Below are 27,126 nucleotides of genomic sequence, written 5' to 3' on the forward strand. Positions count from 1 at the left end.
TCGATCCTTCAATTTTCTTTTCGGCCAGTTTCCTCGACTTTTGAACAATCATTCCCTGGTCGCTACGCTCAGTGCTTCTATCTTTTTGTTTAAGTGTGATGGGCAAACTCCAATATCTGGTGGACAGTCCTGCCTGGTTGGAGGAATTTAGGGCCACCTATCGCATACCCCCAAATGTGGGTGTGAGGTATTGCCCTCCAGAGAAAATACTAAAAGATCGGAGAACGGGCGAAGTCGTAATCCCCGTTATCGCTTTCCTAGAAGGGGGGATGACCATCCCCATGGGCCCTATCACTACTAATTACCTTCGAAACCATAGGCTTAGTCCCGACCAGTGTGCACCCAACATGTTTAGGATCTTAGGGGCAGTTGAGGATCTTAACCGTCACCTAGGATTGGGGCTCACCTGGCTAGACGTGGTATACATGTACGAGTGTCACAGCCAACAAGGGGCGGGATATTATCTAAAATCCCGGTCTGATATTGTTAGGCTTGTCTCCTGTCTTCCTAAATCCAACAAAGGGATGAAGGACGACTATGTGATCGTCTCGGGCGCATGGCACGACAGTCATCACTGTCCGACCATGCCAGGAGAGCCAGGTGAGACATGCTAGACTTAGGTTCACTAACAGTAGGCTTAGGGTCTTCGACTTTTAGCAATTTTTAATTCTCTTCGTACTACTATTTTCAGGTCTCTGACTGAATTTTGCTCTGATTTCTAAAAGATAGAGACCAGGTTACTCCTCGACTCAGCCTCACAAACACCGCCACCCTCAATTACCTACTAAGATCGGAGATCTTTGTAAGCGAGGATGGGCAGCTCAGGTCGGTTCTGCTTATCCTTGGGTATACAGCAAAACTGAAGGACTATCAGCCGATCGGCAACCCGATAACGCAGGGAAATTATCGTCTCAACCGCATAGACGTTGCTCGGAAAGGTTTCTTGGCACCATACGACCTCGCGCCCGTTCCCCATCCAAACCCTCAAGGTGTACTCCCGCTCGTCCAGCCGATTCAGCAAATTCCCCTTGAACCGGTGGTAGTAGGCGAAAGGGTTAGTTCCTCTACCTCCTCGCTAGAGGAGCAGATAGACAAATTTAAGTTCGGGGGAGAAGCTTCAGGAGGAGAGCGAGTGATAGAGCTTTCGAACGCCGAAGAAGAAGGCGACAGGCAGTCCAGTATCCATCCCATCTTGATAATTGCCCTTCCCGAAGACTCTTCGGACGAAGATATGGTGGACTTGAAAAGTTTAATGAAAAATAGAGGGAAGAAGGCAGAGACCAAATGGACTGGTACGTCCCAACCAGCTGCGAACCTTCCACCGCCACCCCCTCAGATTCCCTTAGATCTTGGCACCAAGCAAGTGCCAGATTCAAAGAAGAAAAGGCCCATTGTTGACAATGAGGAGAGGTAGGTGGCTCCCCCAAGAGGGGCCAAGCAAAAGGTGAGGAAAGGTCACCGGGACAAGAGGGCCTCTTCTACCGAGAGCCGAGAGGACGTCCATATAGTCGAGGTGCGCCGAGGGCCCCACACTTGGTTGCCAAGGCTGGAGCTAGATGGCGCCCCCATCCCTTAGGACACCTCTCTCAGAAACTACAACAGGGGGAGGGCAGGTGTTGTTGCCGAGGCTCTGGAGCAGCCTCTTCTTCTCCCAAAGGATATGGATTCGTATCAGCGCTTCAACCAATACGACCTCTTCCTGTCCCTCAAGAGGGATATAGCCATGGTGAGTGAATTGAACCTCTTAATTCGGGTGCTGCTTTTTATTTTACCTCCTGTCTTTACTCTATGTTGAAAATTCTTGTCATGCAGATTACTCAGCAGATATATGTAGCTGAGGAGTGGAACAAGAAAGCCCACCTCGAAGCCCAGGTCGCAGCCCAATCTCAATCGAAGGCAGAAAGATCTCTGGGCAGCCTTAAGGAGAATTATTCTCTACTCTCCGAGCAATTAAAAGAGATGACCAACCAGAGGAACAGCCTCGACGCTGGACTCAAAAATGCTGAGGCCCAGGCCGAAGATCAGCGTAAAAGGTTACACATGGTAGAGATCAACGTAGCAACTGAGAGGGAGCTGGTGAAGGATCTCAAGGCCGAACTTCAAAAGGCCAAGGAGAGCGCCCGAGTAGCCGAGCAGAATGCTCAATTGGCCTAGGAGGCAGTTGAGGCTGAGAGGAAGGCAGCTTACCAGCTGGGGGTGGATGAGACCGGGACCCAGCTTTCGGAGCAATTCGCCTCAGTTAGTCGAGACTACTGCGACATAATTTGGCAAAAGGCATTGGATGCTGCTGGAGTCCCCCTGAATCTGACCTAAGGTTACCTGGGAGTGTATACTACGAACCTGAAATTCGAGAGCTCCTAGGGTCTGATCCCCCTCCTCCTACACAGCTCCCTGAGGCTTCGGAGTAGTCCCTGGAAGGCCAACTCCCACCAGCCAGCCTCGAGGTTTCCAAGGAATCTGGTCGGCCCGATGATCCGAACAAGCCTGTTGAGGCTCCCCAGGACAAGGACAAAGTTTTGGCGGAGAAGAAGAAGACCCTCCCAGAATCCAAGGACCAAGCTGCTGATCCCTCGGTCTCTCAGAAGAAGGCCTAGAAATTTAGGGGTTTCTATTTTGTACTTATAATATTTTCTTTTGTTATGCAAGGATTTTGTAAACTTTTTTCTCTTTAATCAATGAAACTTTTTCGCTTTTATTTCTTGTGTCTCTGTTATATTTCTTATGACTTGTTATTGTTGCAAGTGACTGTCCCTTTTAATTGAGGTAACAATACAGCTAAACTTATCCATCATATCATGTAGATGACGTAAGTAGTTAAAATTGGTACTAAGAAGAACAGTTAGTATAAGGCGTACCAACAAGCCACGAAAGCAGCAAGTGATTATGGAAGCTTCACAGGTCTTTTCAAATATGCGTAGAGAGCATTAGTGCCTCTCGTTTTTGAATTAAGTATGATGAAGGAGTCCTATCATAATTTTAAATTAAATACATTCGAGAATTTCAATTTGAATTAACTAACCTAAATCATCTGGTCCGAGGACTACAGACATGATTAGGTTTAGGTTTAAACACTTAAAGAAATTATAACGGAGTGTTAACTAACCCAAATCATCTGGTCCGAGGACTACTGGCATGAATGGATTTAAGTTTAAACACTTACGAAAATTGTAACGGAGTGTTAACTAACCCAAATCATCTGGTCTGAGGACTACAGGCATGAATGGATTTAAGTTTAAACACTTAAGAGAAATTGTAATGGAGTGTTAACTAACCCAAATCATTTGGTCTGAGGACTACATGCATGAATGGATTTAAGTTTAAACACTTAGAGAAATTGTAACGAAGTGTTAACTAACCCAAATCATCTAGTCCGAGGACTACAGGCATGAATGGATTTAAGTTTAAAAATTTAGATAAGTTGTAACGGAGTGTTAACTAACCCAAATCATCTGGTCTGAGGACTACAGGCATGAATGGATTTAAGTTTAAACACTTAAGAGAAATTGTAATGGAGTGTTAACTAACCCAAATCATTTGGTCTGAGGACTACATGCATGAATGGATTTAAGTTTAAACACTTAGAGAAATTGTAACGAAGTGTTAACTAACCCAAATCATCTAGTCCGAGGACTACAGGCATGAATGGATTTAAGTTTAAAAATTTAGATAAGTTGTAACGGAGTGTTAACTAACCCAAATCATCTGGTCTGAGGACTACAGGCATGAATGAATTTAAGTTTAAACACCTAAGAGAAATTGTAACGGAGTGTTAACTAACCCAAATCATCTGGTCCGAGAACTACAGGCATGAATGGATTTAAGTTTAAACATTTAAGAGAAATTGTAACAGAGTGTTAACTAACCCAAATCATCTGGTCCAAGGACTACAGGCCTGAATGGATTTAAATTTAAACATTTAGAGAAATTGTAACGGAGTGTTAACTAATCCAAATCATCTGGTCCGAGGACTACAGGCCTGAATGGATTTAAGTTTAAACACTTAGAGAAGTTGTAACGGAGTGTTAACTAACCCAAATCATCTAGTCCGAGGACTACAGACATGAATGGATTTAAGTTTAAACACTTAGAGAAATGTGCTTTAAATGACGAGTTGGCATGCCGATTAAAGGGAAGATTCGATTAATAATAGTACATTTTGAGGTTATTTACATTCCAAGGGCGGGGTATCACATGACTATCTAGATCTTCAAGGAAATACGCCCCTATGCCAGCCCCTGAAGTAATACGATATGGCCCCTCCTAATTAGGCCCTAATTTTCCCCAAGCTGGGTTCTTTGCAGTGCCAATAACTTTCCTCAGTACTAAATCACCAGGTTCCAAAGGTCTTGGCCTTACGTTGGTGTCGTAGCCCTGCTTGAGCTTTTGTTGATAATGTGCCAGACGAACCATAGCATTTTCCCTTTTTTCCTCAACCAGGTCCAAACTCTTCTCTAGCTGCTCATTATTGTCAATCGGATTGAATGAACTAGTTCTCAACGTCGGGAAACCAGTCTCCAAAGATATTACAGCTTCAGCCCCATAGGTTATTGAAAAAGGGGTCTCACCGGTAGATCTACGAGGCGTAGTTCTGTAAGCCTAAAGCACATGCTGCAATTCTTCTACCCATTTGCCCTTTGCGTCGTCCAATCTCTTCTTTAGGCCATTTACAATGACCTTGTTGACAACTTCTACTTGGCCATTACCCTGGGTATAAGCTGGGGTGGAATATCTGTTCGTGATTTCTAATTCGCTACAATAACTCCTGAATGCTTTGCTATCGAACTGCAAACCATTGTCTGAGATGAGAGTATGAGGGACCCCAAAACGAGTGACGATATTCTTCCACTCGAACTTTTGTACGTCTACATCTCGGATGTTGGCAAGAGGTTCAGCTTCGACCCATTTGGTGAAGTAGTCAGTGCCGACCAACTGATATTTCCTGTTCCCTGCGGTCTTAGGGAATGGCCCCATGATATCTAAGCCCCATTGAGCGAATGGCCACGGACTGGATAGTGGGTTGAGGGTCCCACCTAGCTGGTGTATATTCGGCGCAAATCGTTGACATTGATCGCACTTCTTCACATACTCCTGGGCTTCTTTTTGCATGTTCGGCCACCAATAACCTTGAGTAATGGCTTGATGAGCCAAAGATCTACCCCTAGTATGACTCCCACAAATCCTTTCATGCAGCTTTTCCAGTAGCAACTCAGTGGCTTCAGGATGAATGCATAGTAGGTATGTCCTAAATAGGATCGTTTGTACAGTCTCTGGTCCTCAGATAGCCAGAACCTGGTTGCTTTCCTTCGGACTTTATCAGCCTCCCCCTCACGCTGCAAGAAGTTAATGATAGGATCCATCCAACTAGGCTCGGCCCTGATCTGGTGAACCTGCACTGCCTCTGTTCCTGCTTCCGTAGGCCCCTGCAGGTCCTCGACGAGGATGACTCTCGGTAAACTTTGCGTCGAGGAGGTAGCAAGTGTGGCTAGAGAGTTGGCATGTGCATTACCGTTTATGGGGATGTGCAGCAAATTAAAAAAGTCAAACCCTAACCGCAAGTGCTTAACTCGGCTTAGGTATCCCTGCATTCTCTCATCCTTCGCTTCAAATTCACCTTGCACTTGACCGACCACCAATCTCGAGTCCGAGAACGCTTCTAATGATTTTCCTCCCATTGTCTGAACCATGGCCATTCCTGTCAGCAGGGCTTCGTATTCGGTCTCATTATTTGTGGCCGTGAAGTTCAGTCTTAGCGATTTTTCGATAACTATCTTCTTTGGAGATATTAATACTAGTCCTACACCAGAACCCTTTTGATTTGCTGTGCCATCCACGTACATTTCCCAATGAGAGGGACTTTGTTGAGAGATCATGCCAACCGATTTTTCATCCATGTTTGACGTTGGTATCACTTCTTCTAAATGGGGTTCCATGAACTCGGCCACTAAATCCGTAAGGATTTGGCCTTTGACCGACGTGCGTGGCATATATTTAATGTCGAATGCCCATAAGATCGTACCCCATTTAGCAATCTGCCCAGTGTAGTCAGCGCTTCAGAGTACAGCCTTGGGTGGGAGCTGAGTGAGGATGATGACCGTATGGGCCTGGAAATAGTGAGGTAGCTTTCGTGTACCAAGCACTACTGCTAGGATGGCCTTCTCCAATGGCAGGTAACGGATCTCGGCTTTATGCAGCGACTTACTTACGTAATAGACTGGTCTTTGCACACCGCAATCTGCCCGAACTAACACCAAGCTCACAGCATAGAGGGCCACCGCAATGTAGGCAAACAAGACTTCGTTTGGCTCAGGGCTAGACATGATTGGTGGCCGAGCTAGATAGTCTTTGAGTTGCTGAAAGGCCACAGCACATTCTTCAGTCCACTCGAATCCTTTCCATTTGTTGAGCAGAGAGAAGAAGGGCCGACACCTGTCTGCTGACCAGGAGATAAATCGATTCAGGGCAGCAGTCATTCCAATCAGTTTCTAGACTTCCTTGGGATTCTGAGGAGCTCGTAAATTGTTGATGGCCTTTATCTGGTTGGGGTTAACTTCAATTCCCCTGTGAGATACCATGTATCCCAAAAACTTGCCAGATCCCACACCGAATGAGCACTTAGAAGCATTTAGGCTCAGCTTGTACTCCCTAAGGACTTCAAAAGTACTTTCAAGGTCCTTTACATGCTCAGCAACAACCTTGCTTTTCACTACCATGTCATCTATATAAATCTCGATGTTTCTACTGAGCTGTGGTTCAAACATCCTCGTCATCATTCTCTGATATGTAGACCCCGCGTTTTTTAAGCCAAATGGCATTATCTTATAGTGGTAGTTACCAATAGGGGTGCCGAAAGCGGTCTTTTCCTGGTCGTTTAGGGCCAAGGGTATCTGGTGGTAGCCTTGGAAGGCATCCAGGAAGCTTATTCGAGGATGGCCGACAGTGGCATCCACTAGCTGATCGATCTTTGGTATAGGGAATGGATCTTTAGGGCAAGCCTTATTTAAGTCGGTGAAGTCCACGCATACTCGCCATTTCCTATTCTTTTTCTTCACTACCACAGTATTCGCTAGCCACTCGGGGTAGAAAACTTCCTTAATAGTTCCAGCTTGTTTGAGCTTCGCTACTTCTTCCCTTACTGCCTCAGCGTGCTCCTTGGATGGGTGCCGAGGAGGCTACTTCTTAGGGGTTATCAGTGGGTTGACTCTCAGATGGTGACAAATGAATTCTGGGTCCACCCCTGGGGCTTCATAGGCGTCCCAGGCAAATACTTCAAGGTTTTTCTTGAGGAACTCTACTAACTCCTCCCTTTCCCGAAAAGGCAGCTAGGATCTGACTTGGAAGAATTTTTCCAGATTGTCTCCGATGGTAACTTTTGTTAAATCTTCACATCTAGCTTTCTCTCCTGGATCCTCGGCGGGCAATTCTTGAGACTTTAATTGCAATAAACCCTTTTCAGCCCTGGACGAGGACTCGGCTTCGGGCTTATGTTGGATGGCGGCCACTAAGCACTGTTGGGCTGCAGACTGATCCCCTCAGATCTCATAAACTTATCCTTCAAATGGGTATTTGACTTTCTAATGCAAGGTAGAGGAAACAGCCCCTAGTGTATGAAGCCAAGGTCTGGCTACGATTGCTGTATAAGGCGAATACACGTCCACGACTACAAAGTCCACCTCCACCACTTCAGAGCCGGTCTGCACAGGTAGGCATATCTGGCCTTTTGGGGTGACGACCTTTCCTTCAAAACTCACAAGGGGGGAGTTGTATGGCATTAAGTCTTGAGGTTTTAGGCCTAGCCCTTTGTAGAGATTAGGGTACATTATCTCCACAGCACTGCCCTGGTCCACCATCACCCTCTTCACATCATATCCCCCAATTCTGAAGGTAATTACTAAGGCATCGTCATGGGGTTGGATGGTCCCCATCTTATCCTCATCCGAGAACCTTATAACCAGTTGAGCTGCCACCTTAGCTCTCCTTGGATCTTGGCAGGAATCCGTTGTGGGTGAACGGGCAACTGACATCACCTTTGATGGCAAGGATCCTGTTCTTCCCGGTGCGGCAAAGACGACATTAATAGTTCCCAACGGAGGCTTGGACGGGTCGTTTCTTCAGGATTCTGAGCTCATCTAACTTTCTCGGCCACTAGAGTGGTGCAGGAGGTGTTTTAATTTACCATCTCGGACGAGTTGGTCCAGGTGGTCCTACAGGCTCCTACAATCCTCCGTGGTATGTCCATGGTCCTGATGATACTGGCAGAAGAGATTATGATTGCGCCTTTTGGGGTTCCCCACCATCTTATTCGGCCATCAGAAGAATGGTTCACCCTTAATCTTTTCCAGAACTTGGTGTACTGGCTCTTTGAATATAGTGTTGACTGCTTGAGGGTTTGTTGATCCTGTCTGCGCAGAAAAATCTCTCCGTGGTTTATTGCCGCTGTATCGATCCGACCTGAAATCCCTCCTTTCTTGGGGGATAACCTTTTCCTTACCCTTTCCTTGTTGCTAATCTTCTTCAACTCTTTTATACTTTTCAATGCGGTCCATCAGCTGACGTATGCTAGTGACTGGCTTACCAGACAAAGATGTCTTTAAGCCGTGGTCGGTGGGGAGGTCGAGCTTGAACGTGTCGAGGGCCATCGCATCAAAGTTACCCTCCATATCGTTAAACATTTCCCAATACCTGTCCGAATATGCCTTCAGAGTCTCACCCTCTTGCATGCTAAAGGATAGCAGAGAGGACAAGGGCCTGGACACTCTTCGGCAGGTGACGAAACGCGAACCAAAGGCTTAAGTGAGCTCTTTGAAGGAACTGATGGAGTCTTCCTTTATGCTGTTAAACCACCTCATTGCAACCGATCTGAGACTGGAGGGGAAGACCTTGCACATCAAAGCTTCGTTCCTGGAGTAGACTGCCATTTGTTGATTAAAATGAGTGACATGTTCTACCGGGTCCGTTTTACCATTATAGATGGTGAACGTAGGCTGGTTAAAACGCCGGGGGAGTCTCGCTTCTTCGATCCTGTGTGTGAAAGGTGATCTAGAGATTTGGTTCAAGGCCTTACTCATGGCATCGTTCCCTACACCTCTGCGTGGTGGGCTCGGAGGTTGCCTCTCATGATGACGCTCCTCTTGGTAGGAAAAGGACTCATTGACTGGCGTTCGCAATCTTTGTTGGTAAGTGGAATCCTGTTGGTCGTCAGACTCCTCATCATAATTTGAAGGAACCCGTTTCCGTTTTGCATGACGCAACTCTCTTTTTAACTTTTTAACCTCCAGCTGTAAATCCCAGTTCTTCTGTGCATGGGATAATGACTCCCATCACGTGACTGGCTTTGCTCAGTGTGCACGGTGTGCGCACTGCCCTCACGATTCTGTCTTTGCTCTAAATTAAGGAAAGGGTCCACATGCTGGGATGCCCTAGACTCTACCCGTTGTTGACTTCGTTCAGCCATCTTCAACTATTGTTTTCACCCCTGCACAAGCTCTTCCCATAGACGGCGCCAATTGTAGGGTCTGGCTTTGTAGCCCAAGCCCAAGAAGGATGGATTACGAGCTCAATGAACCCAAGACAATGAATTTGTAGAGAGTGGGCGAAAGAGCTGGGCTGGTTACGAATTAAACAGTGATTAGTTGTGGTGTTTAAGGATCCATTGACACAAGATCATGCTCATCTTACTTGACAAATGTGTGTCCGAAGAGGTATGTTATTGAATGAAATATGATTACAACTCCTGGAGATACAGTAAAATTATCTCCTCATTCTCTCCTCCTTTTTCTCGATCTCCATTATCAGAGACCTCTTCTCCTTATATAGCACCCTCCCCCATCATCTTCATCGTCCACTTATTCTTTATCTAAGCATCCACTTGAGTGCATGTCCCATCAGGTATTCTCTTTACCCCTCCGTGAGTGGTAGTAGCTGAGATTACACTGTTCAGGGGTCTTCTCCACATTAATGCGACCAGAAAAGCAGCTGTAGTGCATTTAATGTGATGGTGGCAGCTTTTCCTCTAGATATTTTCTCGCCCTTATCATCCCCAGGTATGCCCAGAGCTTATCTTTGTCGTTGGGATTGCCAGAGAGTTCATTCGGACCTTCCATTTGTTGGCTTGGTCAAGACTGTTCGTATCCGAGGAGTATAACCTCTTCGGATGTTACTCTTCCTACACTTCTGGGTTGGTTGCGTTCAGATGAATTCTACCCTGACCCGTTATTCCTCTTCAGACATATAGTACTCCTCAAGACAGGGCCCTCGGCCCAATAGGTATGTCTGGGCTTTTACCCCCCCACACACTAACCATGGTTAAACATTTATAAACAGATTTTTAAATAAATTTAAAATATTTTGTTATTAATATAAACAAAATGGGAGAGTGTTATTACTTATTACCCCAAATATATTTAATAAGATCACCCTAAAAAAAAATTATCTCACGCAATCGTAGGTCTGTGACTAGTTAACCTAAAAATAACGTTTGTTTTTTTTAAAAAAACTCAATTATATAGATGTTACTGACATTTAAGAAAAACAAATTCCGTTATTATTTTAAGTAACATCCACCTCATCATTCATATTATTATTAAATTTTTTACTTTAATGAATTATCCACACGACACGACACAACCCCACATACTCACACTTGCAAGTACACTCTACTATTTTAGCAGTGAAGAGATGAAAAAAATTTTTTTTTTTTTTTTTTACTAATTGTGAAGGTTTACTGCTTTGTTTGGTTGTGTTGAGATGAGGTTTTTTTACTAACTATGAAGGTTTACAGCTTTGTTTGGTTGTGTTGAGATGAGCTTTTGTTTTGTTAATTAACAACTAAACAATGGGGTTGGCAGCAATATTGCGGAGAAAAAGCAAGAGACACGTAACTTGAGAATGAGAATGAATAGGAAAATGTAAATTTTTGTTTTGAAATGGGCTGACATCTATGCTATTTAAAGAGAGTGGGTCATTGTCCATTGGATTAATTACAAGTATTTCAATAATTGAAGGGCTGGGCAAAAGACCTTTCACCTCCTGGTGGTTGTCAAGAAATGCAATAACGACCACAGGGCCTAAAAGGGCAGCTGATGGGACCAACGAACATTCTTGCCCAAACGACATCACCAAATGCCCTCGTCCATCTTGCCGCGTCATGGACGAAGCCAAGTAAGTCATTAATAAGAAGCTTCAATGCCCTGGATGGTTACCAATTAGCTGTTAGACTGTTGGGAGCTCATAAAAGCCCACATTGATGAACCCAGAGGCGTTATGAAAAGCCACAATTAAGGCCCCAACGACTAGAAACTATGAAACCATATATATGTGCCCATTAGAGCCAAACCAAGTACAAACACACACACACCCAAAATACTAGCATACGTAATTTTACTATTTTAAGTTTTCTATTTCCTCAAAGGCTTTTGGGCACTGTCTTAATCATCAAAGGTGTTGTGGCAAGCACCACACTGGTGGTGACCATCTGAGGGAAGCTCTTGCTCCACATTTGCAAGTACAATGACAAAGGCTCAACTCCATCTAGATGAACCTACATAATTGATGATTTTCGCATCATCAAAAGGCACACAATCAATTACATTTTATTACATTCTCTAACCAATATCAATAAAAGAATAACTATATTTTGTTACATTCTTCTTGGTTTGTCCTCTAAATCCATGAAAAAGTTTTTGTAAATGAACATGAAAACTAAGTGTCAAAACTAAAGAATACATTCAATGTTTCATTGATACTGAAAATTATCCTATTGACAGCAAGATACATGGCTTCAATGCTTCATGGAATGCTTCAAAACATTTTTCTGGCAAGGTACATTGAACTTCATTGCAGTAGAGGCTAATATTTTATCCTATTAATAAGAAAACAAGAGACATAGTTATTAGTTATTACTCCATATAACCTTTTGCGACAATAAATGGAAAATAAAAATGTGCATAAACAAACTCTTGTTCATAAGCTCAATTGTGCCCAAATCCAACTACAATTTCTACTTTATTGTCTAAATTAGTACCATATTTGTATAACATAGAAATGCCCAAGTAGAATTAAAGTTAATAAATGAATACCATATCTATATAACATAGAAATGCCCAAGAAGAATTAAAGTTCAACTAGAAATATTTGACAAATTTTTATTAAAAGAAAAATAGCATCACCAAAATTTCAAACATTCTTTTGAACCAAAATAGCATCACCAGAATATTTTGGAAGGCCTTAACATATAAACTTAAAAATTTGGGCTAAACTTGTTAGGCATGATTGGTAACAATTCAAGAAACAAAAAATGCAAATATTTTCCACAAGAAACCAAAAGAGCCACAGTTTATATCTTTATAATGAACTACAAGAAACAAAATATGTTATCCACCAGCAAAATACCCATCTGCATAGTCAATCCAAATTTAGAAAAGGAACAGATACCTAAAAAAAATTAGGAAAAAAGAAGAAGAAAAATTTCATAATGATTTTTAGCATACATCATGAGTTCATGACCAAGCAACATAATTTTTGAACTGATGTCAAAGACAACACCACACAACAACTACAGGCAGACACTTAATCAAAACACATTTGGCTGTACCCAAAAGTCCAAAATTTTCAAACCCAAAGCAGATCATCAAGCTTTATACTCAAAAGGAAACCCAATCACTAAACAAAACTCTAAGGGATTCAGTCACTTCTAAAAGGCAAATAAAAAGAAAAAGAAAAAGAAAAAGAAAATAGAAAAGACAATAAAGAGAAAGAGAGGAGGCCCTGACGGCCATCAATGGTGGTGGCACTGATGATAGCACCTCCAGTGGTCGAAGGAGAGAGACAAGAACATACCGGAACTTTGCCGGTAGTGGAGGTGTGGGACGCAGTGGCTGCTAGCTGTAGCCATGGAGATTGAGCAATGGTGTGAGAGAGTTTTTGAATTTTAGGTAGAGAAAGGTTTGAAGAAAGGAAGAATTTTTTGTTTTTTTGGGTAGCTGAAAGCCTGAGAGAAAAGTGCAAAGAAAGGGCAGAAGATGGGTGTCACGCAGATCGCTGACCTGCCCTTATTAGGTGTCAATTTTCTATGCATTGGATTAAATAAATGGCTGGAATTGAAACTATTGCACACCATGCAATACCCTAGGTATTGCATGAGATATAAATCCATGGGTTTGGAATAGTTTATTTAACTGAGACTGAAATTTTTTTTGTTAAAAATATTGTAAATAAAGATAAAAATTAGCTGAAATAGTATAATAAAATTCATGAAATTACTAAAAATTAGCTAAATAGTAAAATAAGCTCACTTTAAACCCTAAAGTCTGTTTGTGATCCGTTTATTTTACTGAAATTGAAATTTTTTTGTTAAAAGTGTTGTAAATAAAGATAAAAGTTAGCTGAAATAATCTAGCGGAACTTATGAATAGTATTAAAAAGTGCAACAAAACTCTTAAATAATAGCAAAAATCTAATGCTTATATATCCCACCAAACATGGTGCACTGTTTTTTAGTCAATTTGCTCTGTTTTCGTGGCCCAGGAAACCTGTTCTTCTTCATCCTCATCCAACCAGACATGGAGTTACGATGTCTTTGTCAGTTTCTGCGGCAAAGATCCCCGCCTTAAAAAAGTCTAACCTTTTAACTCATTCCCTTTCTACGCACTCGGTGTTTCTTAGAAAATGACATTGACGAAGAAGACCACCCAACAACTACAATTATCCTATATAAATATATATATATATATATATTATATTCCCCACGGTGCAGACTCCAGTGGTCTTCATCAATTTGTCCTGCCTTCATGGCCCAAGAAACCTGTTCTTCTTCATCCTCATCCAACCAAGCATGGAGTTACGATGTCTTTGTCAGTTTCCGTGGCAAAGATACCCGCTATGAGTTTACCGACCACCCATTTGCCGCGTTGGACCGGAGCGGGATTCACAGCTTTGAAGATAACAGAAAGCTTGAGAGAGGGAAAGATATCTGGACCGAGCTAGAGAAGGCAATACAGAAGTCCAGGATTGCTGTTATAGTCTTTTCGGAAAACTATGCTGATTCGAGATGGTGTCTCGAAGAGCTGGGGAAGATCATGGAATGCAAACGGAATCTGCAACAAATTGTACTGCCCCTTTTCTACGAGGTTGATCCTTCCCACCTTCGAAATCATAAGGGGATCAGTTTAGAGAAAGCGTTTGTCAGGCATGAGAAGCGTTTTGGGGTAGGCAAGGTGGACAGCTGGAGGGCTGCTTTGACTGAGGCTGCAAGCTTGTCTGGCTGGGACTCGCAAAATCTTGCACATCGGTAATTCATTTTTTTGCTTGTAAAAATGTAGCACACTAGCAGGGGCGGCTTTAAAAATTTTGTTTAGGAGTCACGGAAAAAACTCAAATGAAAATTTTTTTAATAAAAAGAAAACTTGTATATGTTGAGTTATCAACCAAAAATAAAGGAAATTTTACAATTTTTGAAATTTTGAATTATTACGTGATAGTTCATTATGAGTATTTATTTCCATTGTGGATAGTTATGATCATTTTATTTTGTTAAGCTTGTCTAACATTTTTATTTTTATGTAAATGTTATTATCTATTGGTCTTTATTTTTATAAAAATATTTTAAATTAAATGAATAAACTTAACTTATTGGCTTTTATTTCACCCTTTCTTAAAAGTTACATGGCTTTTAAGAGGAGTTGTGGTGTACCTTTATGTTAGAACTACTTTCGCTCCCTCTTGTGTTTGTTTCTATAAAAAAAAAAAAAGAAAAAAAAAAAAAAAAGATAATTGTCTCATATTGCTTAAGAAAGTGTGTTATGTATAGTATAACTTGTCCCACACTCCCTTAAAAGTTATCATGGCTTTTGAGTAGAGTTGTGGTGTGTCTTTGTGTTAGAATATCTTTCTCTCTCCCTTGTGTGTGTGTTTGTTTCTCAAAAAAAAAAAAAAAACTCATTGGCTTTGTATTAATTATTGACGCACATATATCAAAAAAAAAAAATTATTGACGCACATGTATCAAAAAAAAAAAAATTTATTGACGCACACAACTACACTTATTCATACATAAATAATACACTACTTGCCTACTTAACCAATCAAATACTTGAATAATCATTAACTTTACAAATTTTTTCTTGAACTTTTCTAACTTTATAACAAAAAATTATTATAACATGATAACAATACACACACATGCAACAAACCCTCTCTATTACTAAATTATATAAAGTTATTTTATATTTAAGATCATGTTAACGGATGTCTTTAGGGCAATTGTTATATTTCTTATGAAAGTGGTATCAAAACATTTCCTTTATATTTATATTATACACACATAATTCCACACACATCATTATTTACACAAATAACATTATAACAAAAAATAATGTACACAATCAATATTAGATAAATTCACATACATATAATATAAATATATAATAAAGAGTGGCATTTATAATTCACAAACACTTAGGGTCAATTTGGATACTGCTTCTTTTGCTGAAAACTGAAAACTGAAAACACTGTAGTAAAATAATTTTTAAATATGTGAATAGTGCCATAAGACCTATTTTTAATAAAATAGTTACTGAAAAAAGAAATTTGTGGGTCCCATGAACAATGCACGGGACCCATTGGTGTGACATTAATCACAGAAAGTCAAAAATGTAGTTCAAAAAAAGAAAAAAAGAAAAAGAAAATGCAAACTCAGAAACGTGCTATCTAAATGGTACCTTACTCTTACTCTTAGAGTTGGAAATACTTGTAATAAGGGTGTAAAAAATTTAAGTCAGGGTGTGAAAAATAATATTTTTAAGAATAAATTAAAGTATTAAACTAACAAAAAAAATTAAATATAAAAAAAAAAAAATTGAAGTCAAGGGGTTCATTTGAACCCCCTGAACAAAGGGTAGAGTTTCCCTGCACACTAGCGACTCTCATGAGACGCATATGTTAAAGCATCCACAAGCCATAAAAAAATAATTTTATCTATTTTACCTTCTCACTTTACAATATACCCAACATTAATACATCAATGGATCTATATTTTTAGCTATTTGATTAAAATAATAAAAAAATTTCATTAAAAAGCAGTGTGAACACAACCGAAAAAGATTTTTTTATTAAAAAGTAATGTGAACACAATAATTTAATAATATATATATATTTTTTACATATGAGCTACAGTGCACAACCAAAATTAGTTGTGCACTGTGGATGTGAAGCAAAAAAATATGACTTTGGCTCCACCAATGTAGTCACATTTTGGTATTTGGTGGTACTAAAAAAAGCAATATAGCTTTTTAGCACCACCAATTCTAGTGCTCTTAGTGAGATATGAGTCTTATGAGATCGACCCATACAATATTTTTCTCTCATTTACATTTTATACCATTGATTTTGAATAGGATTCAATATTATATAATATATTATTATCATAGGTGTACAAAAGATATATACCGAAAATGTGCCGCATATTACTGAATATATGCACTATCTCTTTCTTCTTATATTGTCAATTAATTTTCCCAAAAAAAAAAAAAATTCCTTGGAATCAGTTGAGAGGAAATTTTTCAAACCAAACTACTTGGTGATTGATAAAACAATTTAGATGCACTTTTAGTCGTATAACTTATTTGAATGTGACAATATAACTTGTTTAAATAATACACATGAGAAAATAATTTAGTTTCAAATCATTTTAGAGCTATTTTTCTCCAACACATTATAAGATGATTGAAGAGATCATTCATGTGTAGTTTTAGTCTTATGACTTTTTTAATAAGTTATGTGATTTGTTTAAATAATATACATAGATAGTTTTATAAAGTGCCATGTAGTGGGTCTAAGGAAATAGCTCTCATCTAGTTTGGAGCTAAACTTTGTCTATACACATGGATGATTTTATTAGTCACTGTGTAATGGGTTGGAGGAGATCTTCCAAACCGGTTTGAAGAAAAATTTTGTCCATTACTTTTGAAGTAGTTTATTCATTACCCAAAAATACACACGACCAATTACATTTTGTGGGATTTTGCTGATTTATTATGTTTTCTAGGTTAGTTTCATCTTATTAAATTATCACTGACTTCTATTTTATGGTGGATACATGTTGGCAGTTCTGAGTCAAAATTTATAGAAGAAATTATTCAATACATTGTCAGCAAACTAAATGAGATGACACACCTTACTGTTGCAGCCTATCCAGTTGGGATTGAGTCTTGAGTGCAGGAACTCAATAAGCTGTTAAGTAGTAGTTCAAGTGAAGTTTGCATGGTTGGAATTTGGGGGATTGGCGGCATTGGCAAAACAACAATTGCCAAAGCTATATATAACCAACTACAAAGAAACTTTGATGGAAGTTGCTTTCTTGCAAATGTAGGAGGAGATTCTAAGCACCCAAAAGGTCTGATTCATTTACAGGAGAAAATTCTCTCCAGCATCCATGCAAATGACAATAGAAAAATAACACTTGTTGATCAAGGAACTACGGTTTTGAAAGATAGAGCATGGTGTAAAAGGGTTCTCCTTGTTCTTGATAATGTGGATCACCAGGACCAATTAGATAAACTGGCCATTAGTCGAAGTTATTTTCAACTAGGAAGTATAATTATCATTACAACAAGAGATAAGTCTATGCTCAAATTGGCTAAGGTGGATGAGTCTAAGATATATATGCCACCGACATTGGATTACCATGAGTGTATTAAGCTCTTTAGTTGGCATGCATTTGAAAAAGACCATCCTAATGAAGATTATGCAGAGTTGTCAGAGCAAGTAATAGGTTATGCTGGAGGGCTTCCCTTGGTACTTACAGTTTTGGGTTCCAATTTGTCTGACAAGAGCATAGATGAATGGGAAGGTACATTGGAAACATTAAAAGTAATACCTGACAAAGAAATTCAAGAGAAGCTTATGGTGAGTTTTAATTCACTATGTGACACACAGAAAGAGTTGTTTCTTGATCTTGCATGCTTCATTGTTGGAATGAAAAAAGAGTATGCTTTCAAAATACTCCGAGACTCATATTTAGGCCTTAAAAGTGATCTAGGGGTTTTGGTCCGTCAATGTCTTGTAGCAATTGATTGCTTGAACCGGTTGACAATGCATGATATGATTAGAGACATGGGTAGAGAAGTTGCTTGCAGAGAACGTAGCCGACTATGGAATCATGAGGATGTCCTTGATGTATTGGAACATGACGAGGTAAGATTTAGATGCTTATGTTGATTGGATAAGAATTTAGGGCCAACTTACCTTATTTAGAGAAATAATAGATGATTTACTTACTGTATTGCACACCAATAGAAGAACCGTAGACATAGTAGCTGTTTCTCAAATTGTGTGTTGTAGAGTCACTTTGCCTTTGCATCACAATCAGTAATAGGACGCTACCCTGTTTTATACACAGTGGTGTGCTTATATATATATATATATATGCAATTATGCATGTAAATTACAATTCCCTAAAATATGACTTTTGCACAATGTTCTGTTCTATTAGGAAAGAAAACTAGTTAAAGGCATCATGCTAAATTGTCCTGGGGACCACGATTTGCAAGTTGATACCAAAGCCTTTTCGAAGATGCATCAGCTAAGAGTGCTTCAACTAAATTATGCACGCTTGAAGGGGAACTTCCAATGTCCTTCCAAGAAGCTAAGATATCTAGAATGGTATGGGTTCCCTATGGAATCCATACCAGCAGACTTGTACTTGGAAAATCTTGTTGCTCTTTACATGCCCTATAGTAGCTTGATAGAACTTTGGACAGGAACTAAGGTATGCAAGTGTGTATGTGTGTGTATATTCTTGCTCATATTATTTCTGTTTTTTGATATTTTGAATTCATATGGATATTAATTTAGTATTTCCATTTTTGTGTGAGGGAACAGATCCTCGAAAAGTTGAAATTTCTTGATGTCAGTCATTCCTATCACCTAAGGAGAACACCAGACTTCTCAGGCATAGATAATCCGGAGGTGCTGCTTCTTAATAATTGTACTAATTTGGTCGAGGTTCACGAGTCTGTTATAGGTCTCATCAAGCTAGTTACTTTGGATCTTAAAGACTGTAAAAACCTTTGGAAGCTTCCCCTAGGTATTTACAATTTAGAGTCTCGTATAAACCTTTCTGGCTGCACAAAGCTAGGCATGGTACCGAGCTTTGGATTCAAATCGCCATTAACAACATGTTATTCACCCCGTATATCTTTTGAAGTTCCATTGGGAAGTGTAGGTTTTATCAGAAAGCTTTTAACGCACCGTATATCTTCTGAAGTTCCATTGGTAAGTGTTTGTTTTAACAGAAAGCTTTTCCCGCAGAAGGTCTCTTCTCTTCCTCTCTTTTGTCTGATGAAAATAGGCTTTTGGGATTTGGATTCTCTCAATTTCATAGTGAAATAATTCTCTATTTTAAGGTCATAATTTAAAGTTAGAATAAAAAATCTAAGGTCTACCTCATTTAAAATTTAACCATGACAAACATTTAACTATGGTTAAACTAAACTAGAGTTAATGAGTTTTAAATGAGGTTGCAAAATTTAGACCCTTGATTTATTAAACATTAAATCATTGCAGGATTAAACATTAACGACTAACAAGGATGGTGATGATTCGACTTTTGCCTCAACTCATTGCAGGATTTCGCCAAAGGTGGCGTTCAGGTTCTGGGGAAGCGAAGGCACTTGGAGAGTGCAGTAACTCATCATCCTTTTTATTCACAACCACCGGAACCATTTCGACGGAATCTTGAATTCTGTCTAAATCTCTACCAGCATTCCTTCGAAATTGGTCAGGAGCTTCTGAATTTTCAACGGGGTAGCAAAATAAGACAGATCATCCTGCTGGAACTGCGGTACCCGCGGTAGGTGCTGGAACTGGAGCAACTGCAGGAACTGCGGTACCTGCAGGAACCGCAGTACCTGCTGCAGGAACTGCAGGTACCGTGGTACCTGCGGCAGGAACTGTGGTACCTGCTGCAGGAACTGCAGGAACGGTGGTACCTGCAGGAGCTGCGGTCCCTGCACAACAGGAAGCTTTCTCTCCCAGCTGGTATTGACATTTCCAAGGATCTTCCTCCACCAGTTAATGACAATGTTAAGGTTCGTGTAATCCCACATGCTTTTCTGGAAACTTTCTTTCATCTACGTAATTTATTGTCCCTAATAATTGGTGATGGCTCAAACCAGTTGAAGCATTATGCAAACATGAATCCTATCTAAATGACTTATAGTAGATTAGTAAAAGGATCAATACCAGAATGGTGGGGATTAAAAGAACTAGAAGATTGCAGAGACAAGGCATGAAAGTATTTGTTTTCATCTTAACGTGTTTTTATCTTTTGAATTCAAATTGATATTAATTCAGAACTTTTCTTTTGGGTGGGGAAACAGATTTGTGCAAAGTACTTGCACTATGGTGTTGTCCTTCATTCCTATCTCCCAAAGAGAACACCGAATATATTCCTAGGAATCACCAATGCCTATTTCAAGGTCCTAAAGGATCTATATGGAGAAATCTATTATATATCCCCTTTGTGAGAGGCGGATACATATAACACCACTTCATCTTATATGGGCCAACTGATAGCTTGGTCGAGATTCATGAGGCCAGAGACTGATTGTGTATAGATTTCAAGGAGGGTTCAACCCAAAAAATATTAAGGAAGGCCATGGACCCCGGCCTCTGATTTTTCTTCTTTAAAGTTTTTATTTTTTTATTTAGTACTTATAATAAGTTTTTTTTTTGGTAGTATATATTGTAAAAAAAAAATTATAAAAAAAAAAACATTTAATTCTCATTCAATAATCAAGGGAAAATTATAGAATACTCCAAGAGCACCATAAATGTATACTCACTTCTTTTACATGAATTGTGCATTTTAGTTATCATGAATTTAATAGCGGAACCTACAATTATGTGAGAGGAAGGAGTAATCATTTATGACATATCTAGGGGAGTATGTAATTATGGTATTTCTATAGTATTTTATAATTATCCAAAATTAAGTTGTTTTTTCTTAACAAAAAAAAAAAAAAAAAAAAGAATTTAAGTTTATTTTTGAGAGAAAAAAAAAAAAAAAAAAAAAAAAAAAAGAATTTAAGTTTATTTTTGAGAGAAAAGAAAGAATTAAGTTGGTCTAAAAAGATTCTAAAGAAACTCCTAGATAAAGGGAGAAAATACTTCTTAGTTAATAAATACTTAAAGTTTAGTGGTTTTGTGCATCAAAGAGTTGAACCACCTTAAGAATTGTCCAAGAACCACTAGTACTTACAGGTCCTTAATACTACCTACAATGCTCGTTGAAGCAAAGGCTCTTGGCCATGCATTTTCTCGCTAGAAATAAGCTTGGCTAAAGAAGAAATTTTTTGGATTAATATTGTTAGTGATTCTCTTTCTTGACTAGAAAATGTTGAAAGGTTGGGATTGAAAAAAAAAATACTTTCTTTCAATTTTCTGTATTTTTCCTAGTTAATTTACTAAGTTAAAAAAAGAAAAGAAAAAGTGAAGGCTAATATGTCTATATATATTCTTGGGGTAAAACATAATGGAGGCTAATTTGATAGAGTTAATTTTTATTTTTATTTTTATTTTTTAGATAGAAAGTGGAGATGTGGGGAGGTGGAATTCAAACCATAGACATGGAATTCGAAAGAGTTAAATTAAAAGCATTATTTTTGGGTCAAATTGTTTGGTTTTTGGATTTCTCTCAATTTTTTTTCTCCCATTGTGGTAGTCATTCATTCATCATTTTTTTCCCAAAGCCATATATATCTTTTTTGTTCTCAAAGAAGATTTTTATATTTTCGTTTGAAATTAGATGGTAGATAGGATATGCTAACATAATTTTGATTTTATAAGAGAATTTAAGGTATCCTGTAAATTTGAAAGAAATTGCTAAAAAATTAATACAAAATTAATAATAAATAATTTTTGGGAATTGAAAAATGTAAAATTACATATTGATATATGATCAGGGTCATTCTATATTTCATTTCCATAGTTGGACCTCCTTCCCAATTAGTCTAGCTAGCTTAAGCCAAATAGCAACTATTTAACCCAAAAACTTTCACAATTATGATTGTATTTTAGCAAAAAAACTATTTTACCACCAAAGAACAAAAAAATCATGTGTTATTGGAGAAGCTAAAGCTAAATTTTTTGCAACTACAGTAAACTAGTATAAATACCAGTTGACTTTAGCAAGTTGTTAAAAATAAAGTACAATATTTTATTAAGATTATATCTCTTTCTTTCAATTAAAAAACTTAAATTCTCTATCTTCTTTATTATTTTAATGAGTTGTTTATATTATTTTAAATGAAGTTATAAAAAAAAAAATAGAATATTTAATATTTGGTGTATTATAAAGTGATGTGTTAAAATAGATAAAGTAGTTTTTTGAGATACTAAAAGCTAAAATTTTTAGCATCGCCACTGTGAATTCTTTAACTTTAAAAAACAAAATCCTAGCCAGCCTAGTATTAAAAAAAAGCATTATTTTGTTTTTGTTTTTGTCTTTGTTGATAAATGATTGCATTTTAATGTATTTAGAAACAACAGTTTTGTGTAATTATAATTTTTTAATACCATATGGATGTTTATTTGGATTTTTTTTTTCCTCTATACTCCGACCTCCACTAACTTAAAATTCTGGATCCGTCCTTGTATATGATTAAGTTTAAATGTAGAAAACAAAATGATTGTATTCTTTTTTCTGGGTAATAATGAATAGACACTACTTTTATTTTTCATGTACTAATTGGTCTACAATCTTTGTATAGGAGCATTTATCCCTGCAAAACTCGTTAGAATTTATGATTGATGCAAGGGGTTGGGTAAAATGTTTTTTTCTTGGTATTCTCTCCGGGAAAAAAAACACAAGACGTTATCTCAGAACTCAGTACTTTACAATCAATCCAAGTCGTTTGCAAGCACTCAATTTCCTTAATACTCAGGACTTTACAATCAATCCAAGTCGTTTGCAAGTTACATTCAATTTCCTTAATCAACTCACGAGTCTTGATTTGAGCCTATGCAGAAGAATTCAATCACTTGATGAGCTTCCTATAGGTTTACAAGCGATGGATGCAAGCAACACCACGTCCCTTGTATGGATTTTTACTAGACTAAATTGGGAACTATCAAAACAGCTGCAATGTTTTGGCTGCTCCAAAGTGCTCAAGAAGAATCGTACTAGTAACCCAAAAAACAAGCTTCTCAATGTATCTCTCTTGTCTCTATTCTTGTTTGATTGAATTTGGTTTTTGGATCAAAATTCATTACTAATGATTTTAATGTATTAGGAATTGATTGCAACCAATAGTTTTAGTGTTTTCTGCCCTGGGGGTGAGTTTCCAGACTGGTTTGACGCCCTGGTGGTGAGTAAGAGATCAATTTTATCTTCTGTTGTGCCCTCACTAGTGAAGCAAGAGATTCGAGGATGGTTTCTATGCGCCGTATTTGCAAGCAGCTTTCATGATATTCATGGATTTACTGTTTCCTATAAATTCAAAAATAGAACCAAGGGCATTGAGTGGCAGTGTCAACAAAAAAATAGTCGTGTAATACCATGTCAAGAACATATATGGTTGCAATTTGTATCGCTACATCATATGCCACATCTGTTGGAAGCTGGAGATGAAGTGGAGTATTCAATACACATAAGGGGTGGTTTCCAAGTGAAAAAGTTTGGGGTCAACCTAATTTATGAGAATGATAAGAAGGATTGCCACTCCTATTTTGAAGCAATGGTCAAGAATGCATCACATCCTGATAAGGATGATTTTCTAGATGAAGATGTTTCAACAGATCAACCAATGTCTGGTGATAAGAAAATCAACCCTTCTGATTTACAGGTCAACTTTAATAACCCGCAAAACTGAGGTTGTGTTTGGCATTGGCGTAAAAAACTAGCTTATTTTACTATTTAGTTTATTTTCTCTACTATTCATGGGCTCCACTACATTTTTTGGTACTATTTATGAGTCCTACTGTATTATTTTAGCTAACTTTTTTTTTATTTTTTATTTTTTTATTTTTTTTTTATTTTTTTATCTATAGTACTTTCAGAATAAATTTTCAGTTTCAGTTAAATAAGCTGTTCTTAAACGGATACTTATATGCTATCTCACAATTGTATTAGAGTTTCTCATAAGTGGTTCTTATGTTTCAATTAATTGATTTACTTGTTATTTCTTATTTTTTTTTTTAAATGCAGAAGTTTAGGTTTGATGATAAGAAAAAAGGGATTGCCACCTCTTTAGATGCATCTAAGCGTGGATGCTTGTCAGCTTGAGAGACAACCCAACAGCAGTGGGACGAGGAGCTTTCTGCTCATTTACAGGATAATGAGGATGTCTCAAATGCACAGCATTGTGAGCTGACCGCCACGATTTTGGAGGATCCGACCGTTGTTCCTGAGGACCACAGTGTTCTTGTGGAGGTTGAGGTAATGGTTGTGGAAACACCTATCCTTTGCCTTCTTAGCCAAATGGCCCATATCCTATGGTCTTCACATTGTTCTTGCCGAGTTAGAGTTTTCCTAATGTTAGATTAATAATTAAATAATAAAATTTATCATTTCTAGGTTTTTTTTAGAAGAATAGTAATTTTTTCTGGTATCAAAACAAGTTTTTTGAATTCAAATTATTCTACCTTTCATTCACAAAATTAAAAATTTCACGTATTGGATAATAATTCAAAAAATATTTTTGTTTAATTAAAGGACTAAAATTTCTCATTTAGATTTTAGAGTAATACATAATAAAGTGCTATGTTATTTCCTATTTATACTTAGTAGAGTAAATGATTAACATAAAAAGAGTATCACCGAGCTCCTACAAGTGCTATGACAGAATTAAAACCAACTGTATTTGTTATAACCACTCTAACTAACTTCAACTAATAGAACTAACTTAATAACAACTTTAACTTACATCCCAACATTTGGACACTCGGTTAATGCCAGCCTAACAGTGACTACCTTTTAGTGATTATATGGATTTGGAGTTTTAAACTAGTTCCAATGAAAACTTATCCTTAATATGTATACTTACTCACACTATTCACAATTTGACATCTCATATACTGTACAAAAAAAAAAGTTGTAAAATTTATTTTGTCTTGTTTTTTAATTTGACTCATGGCTCACTATTCAATTTTGGGGCTTCCCCAATCCCCATATTCTTATAGGATGGACTTTCCGAAGGCGATAGGGAACGTAGTTGGAGCGACTTCCATGAAAATCAGCCAGGGACTATGGTTTTTGAGGGCGGGGCTCCCTTTGAGCTGAACATGTACTCATCAGGTATTCCAAGAATGAACTTTGTGAGCCTAACTAAGCGCCTTAGAAGTCTGGAATTAGCAAATGCTGCTTTGGAGAGAGAGAATTTTCGCCTTAATATGGAATTAGCAAATGCCTGGCAATTTGCTCCTCAACTCCACATGGGTCTTCCCCGTCCACACTTGGCATTCGAGAGGGCTTCTTCTTCAGCATCAGCCTCTATTCAACCTACAATTGCAGCCACTACTCCTGAGGCTTCGGCGAGAACAAACACTCCTGGTTTGGATTATCCTAATTTCCTTGCCAGACCAGTTCTTGGCTTCCAAAGCGTCGATAACCCATCAGGATCTTCTCCACCTGAAGGAGGCTCTCACCTCCCACAATAGGCATGCCTTTTTCTTTTGGCAAGTTGAGGGTTTTATTATTATTAACTTGTACATTGACATGAAGTATATATAGAAATGTTTTACTTAAGATATATATATTGTTTGAAATCTCCAATTCTCGTAATTTTGTTGTTGGTAATATTGCTCAGGTAAGAAAATCGCCAATGAGAGGTTATGATACAATTTTTCGACATCAGAGCTTTGTGGGCTTTGTAATTTTGCACGTATCGATTTAGGACATGCCAGGTATTTAGAGTTCATTTGGGAATCGTTTATTTAGCTTTTTGTCAAAAGTATGCTAAAGGATATTTGTATCTTGAAAAAATTTGAAAAAGTAAAAAAATACAAAAAAAAAAAAAAAAAGAGATTAAAAGAGGTTGTACATAAAATTTTTAAAAAACTAAAACCTATAAGCTGATACCAAACACACTCTTAGTTTAGTCCATTGGTTAATGAAAGGAAATTGGAAATGAGAAGATGAGGAGGTCATGGAGATTGTTTTTTTTTTTTTAGAGAGTTTCAACCTATGGCGTTCGCTCCTGATAATTGCTCTTTATTATCAGACCAAGACACCAATAAGTTTTGGCGTAGGCGAGGATTGAACCCCATATCTCTTATACAACCATCAGAGATTTTATCAGTTGAGCTAACTGGAACCCATAGGTCATGGAGATTGTTGAGAAAGCAAAAACCCAAGAAATTGGGAAAAATATATATATATATATATATATCTCCAAATTTTCAACTTGAAATCAAAAGCTAACAAACAACAAAATTTTCCCCTTTATAATTTAGTTAGAGCAAGAGAAAACTAAGATGGCACTCAAGTCTTAGCACAAAAAATGATTTAAACCCCCTCTAAATTTTCACAAGAAAAAATGAAAAAGAAAAGGAAAACTTTCTTGGATATGAGGCCATTTCAAGATTGAGAAGTATGAGTTTTTCTTCTTTGAAGTTATGTTTAAACTAGTCTTTAACCTGTGCGATGCATGGAAGAACTATTGATACTGAAAAAAAAATGAAGAAATAATTAACTTCTATACTTTTCCATAGTTTAGAAGTGTTGTCTGTGAGGGTCCTTTTTTAGACAGTGTCTAGGTTCAAGCTGAAACAAGGACCCTAGGCCTTTGAGATGTAATTTAAAGGGACTGGACTTGGTTCACTGCAGCTAGATGGGCTATTTACAAACCAAGTGGTGCACAGAGTAAGAATCCTACAATATGTACATACTAGCAAGCAAGAATATATGTATTGAACAACAAGAAACAGTAAAGAGACAATGCAATAAAAAAGAGAGACACAAAATAATGGTTAAGGATCCTTAAAACATTGTGAGATATTTCATTACTTTCATTAGTTGTAAATTACAATGAGCTCACTAAGACATGTTACAAGGTCCAAATAAGCTCAAAAATTACAGACTTAGATGGCTATCTAAGCCTCTAAGACTTGCAAGATTTGAATCCCTTTGAATCC

The 27,126-nt window shown here is 38.1% G+C and overlaps 1 protein-coding gene across 2 annotated transcripts; it reads left to right on the forward strand.

Annotated features, from left to right (window-relative positions):
• Positions 1 to 13,725: 13,725 nt before the first annotated feature.
• Positions 13,726 to 19,356, forward strand: LOC111985982 (TMV resistance protein N). Of its 2 annotated transcripts, none has more exons than XM_065778847.1 (3): positions 13,726 to 14,284; positions 17,100 to 18,760; positions 18,874 to 19,356. In XM_065778847.1, the coding sequence occupies exon 2, from the start codon at positions 17,254 to 17,256 to the stop codon at positions 18,208 to 18,210; it is 957 nt and encodes a 318-aa protein (XP_065634919.1). In that variant the 5' UTR covers positions 13,726 to 14,284; positions 17,100 to 17,253; the 3' UTR covers positions 18,211 to 18,760; positions 18,874 to 19,356. The 2 variants fall into 2 exon arrangements, with proteins under 2 accessions (XP_065634919.1, XP_065634920.1); XM_065778848.1 differs by having other exon boundaries at positions 18,874 to 19,352.
• The last annotated feature ends 7,770 nt before the right edge of the window (positions 19,357 to 27,126 follow it).

Source organism: Quercus suber, unplaced genomic scaffold (genome assembly GCF_002906115.3).
Source record: "Quercus suber isolate HL8 unplaced genomic scaffold, Cork oak 2.0 scaffold_192, whole genome shotgun sequence".
Classification (NCBI taxonomy): Eukaryota; Viridiplantae; Streptophyta; class Magnoliopsida; order Fagales; family Fagaceae; genus Quercus; species Quercus suber.

Bases quoted from the DNA above. Each gene is read 5' to 3' on its own strand.
- LOC111985982 (XM_065778847.1), top strand. From the start codon at position 17,254: ATGGTTGGAATTTGGGGGATTGGCGGCATTGGCAAAACAACAATTGCC.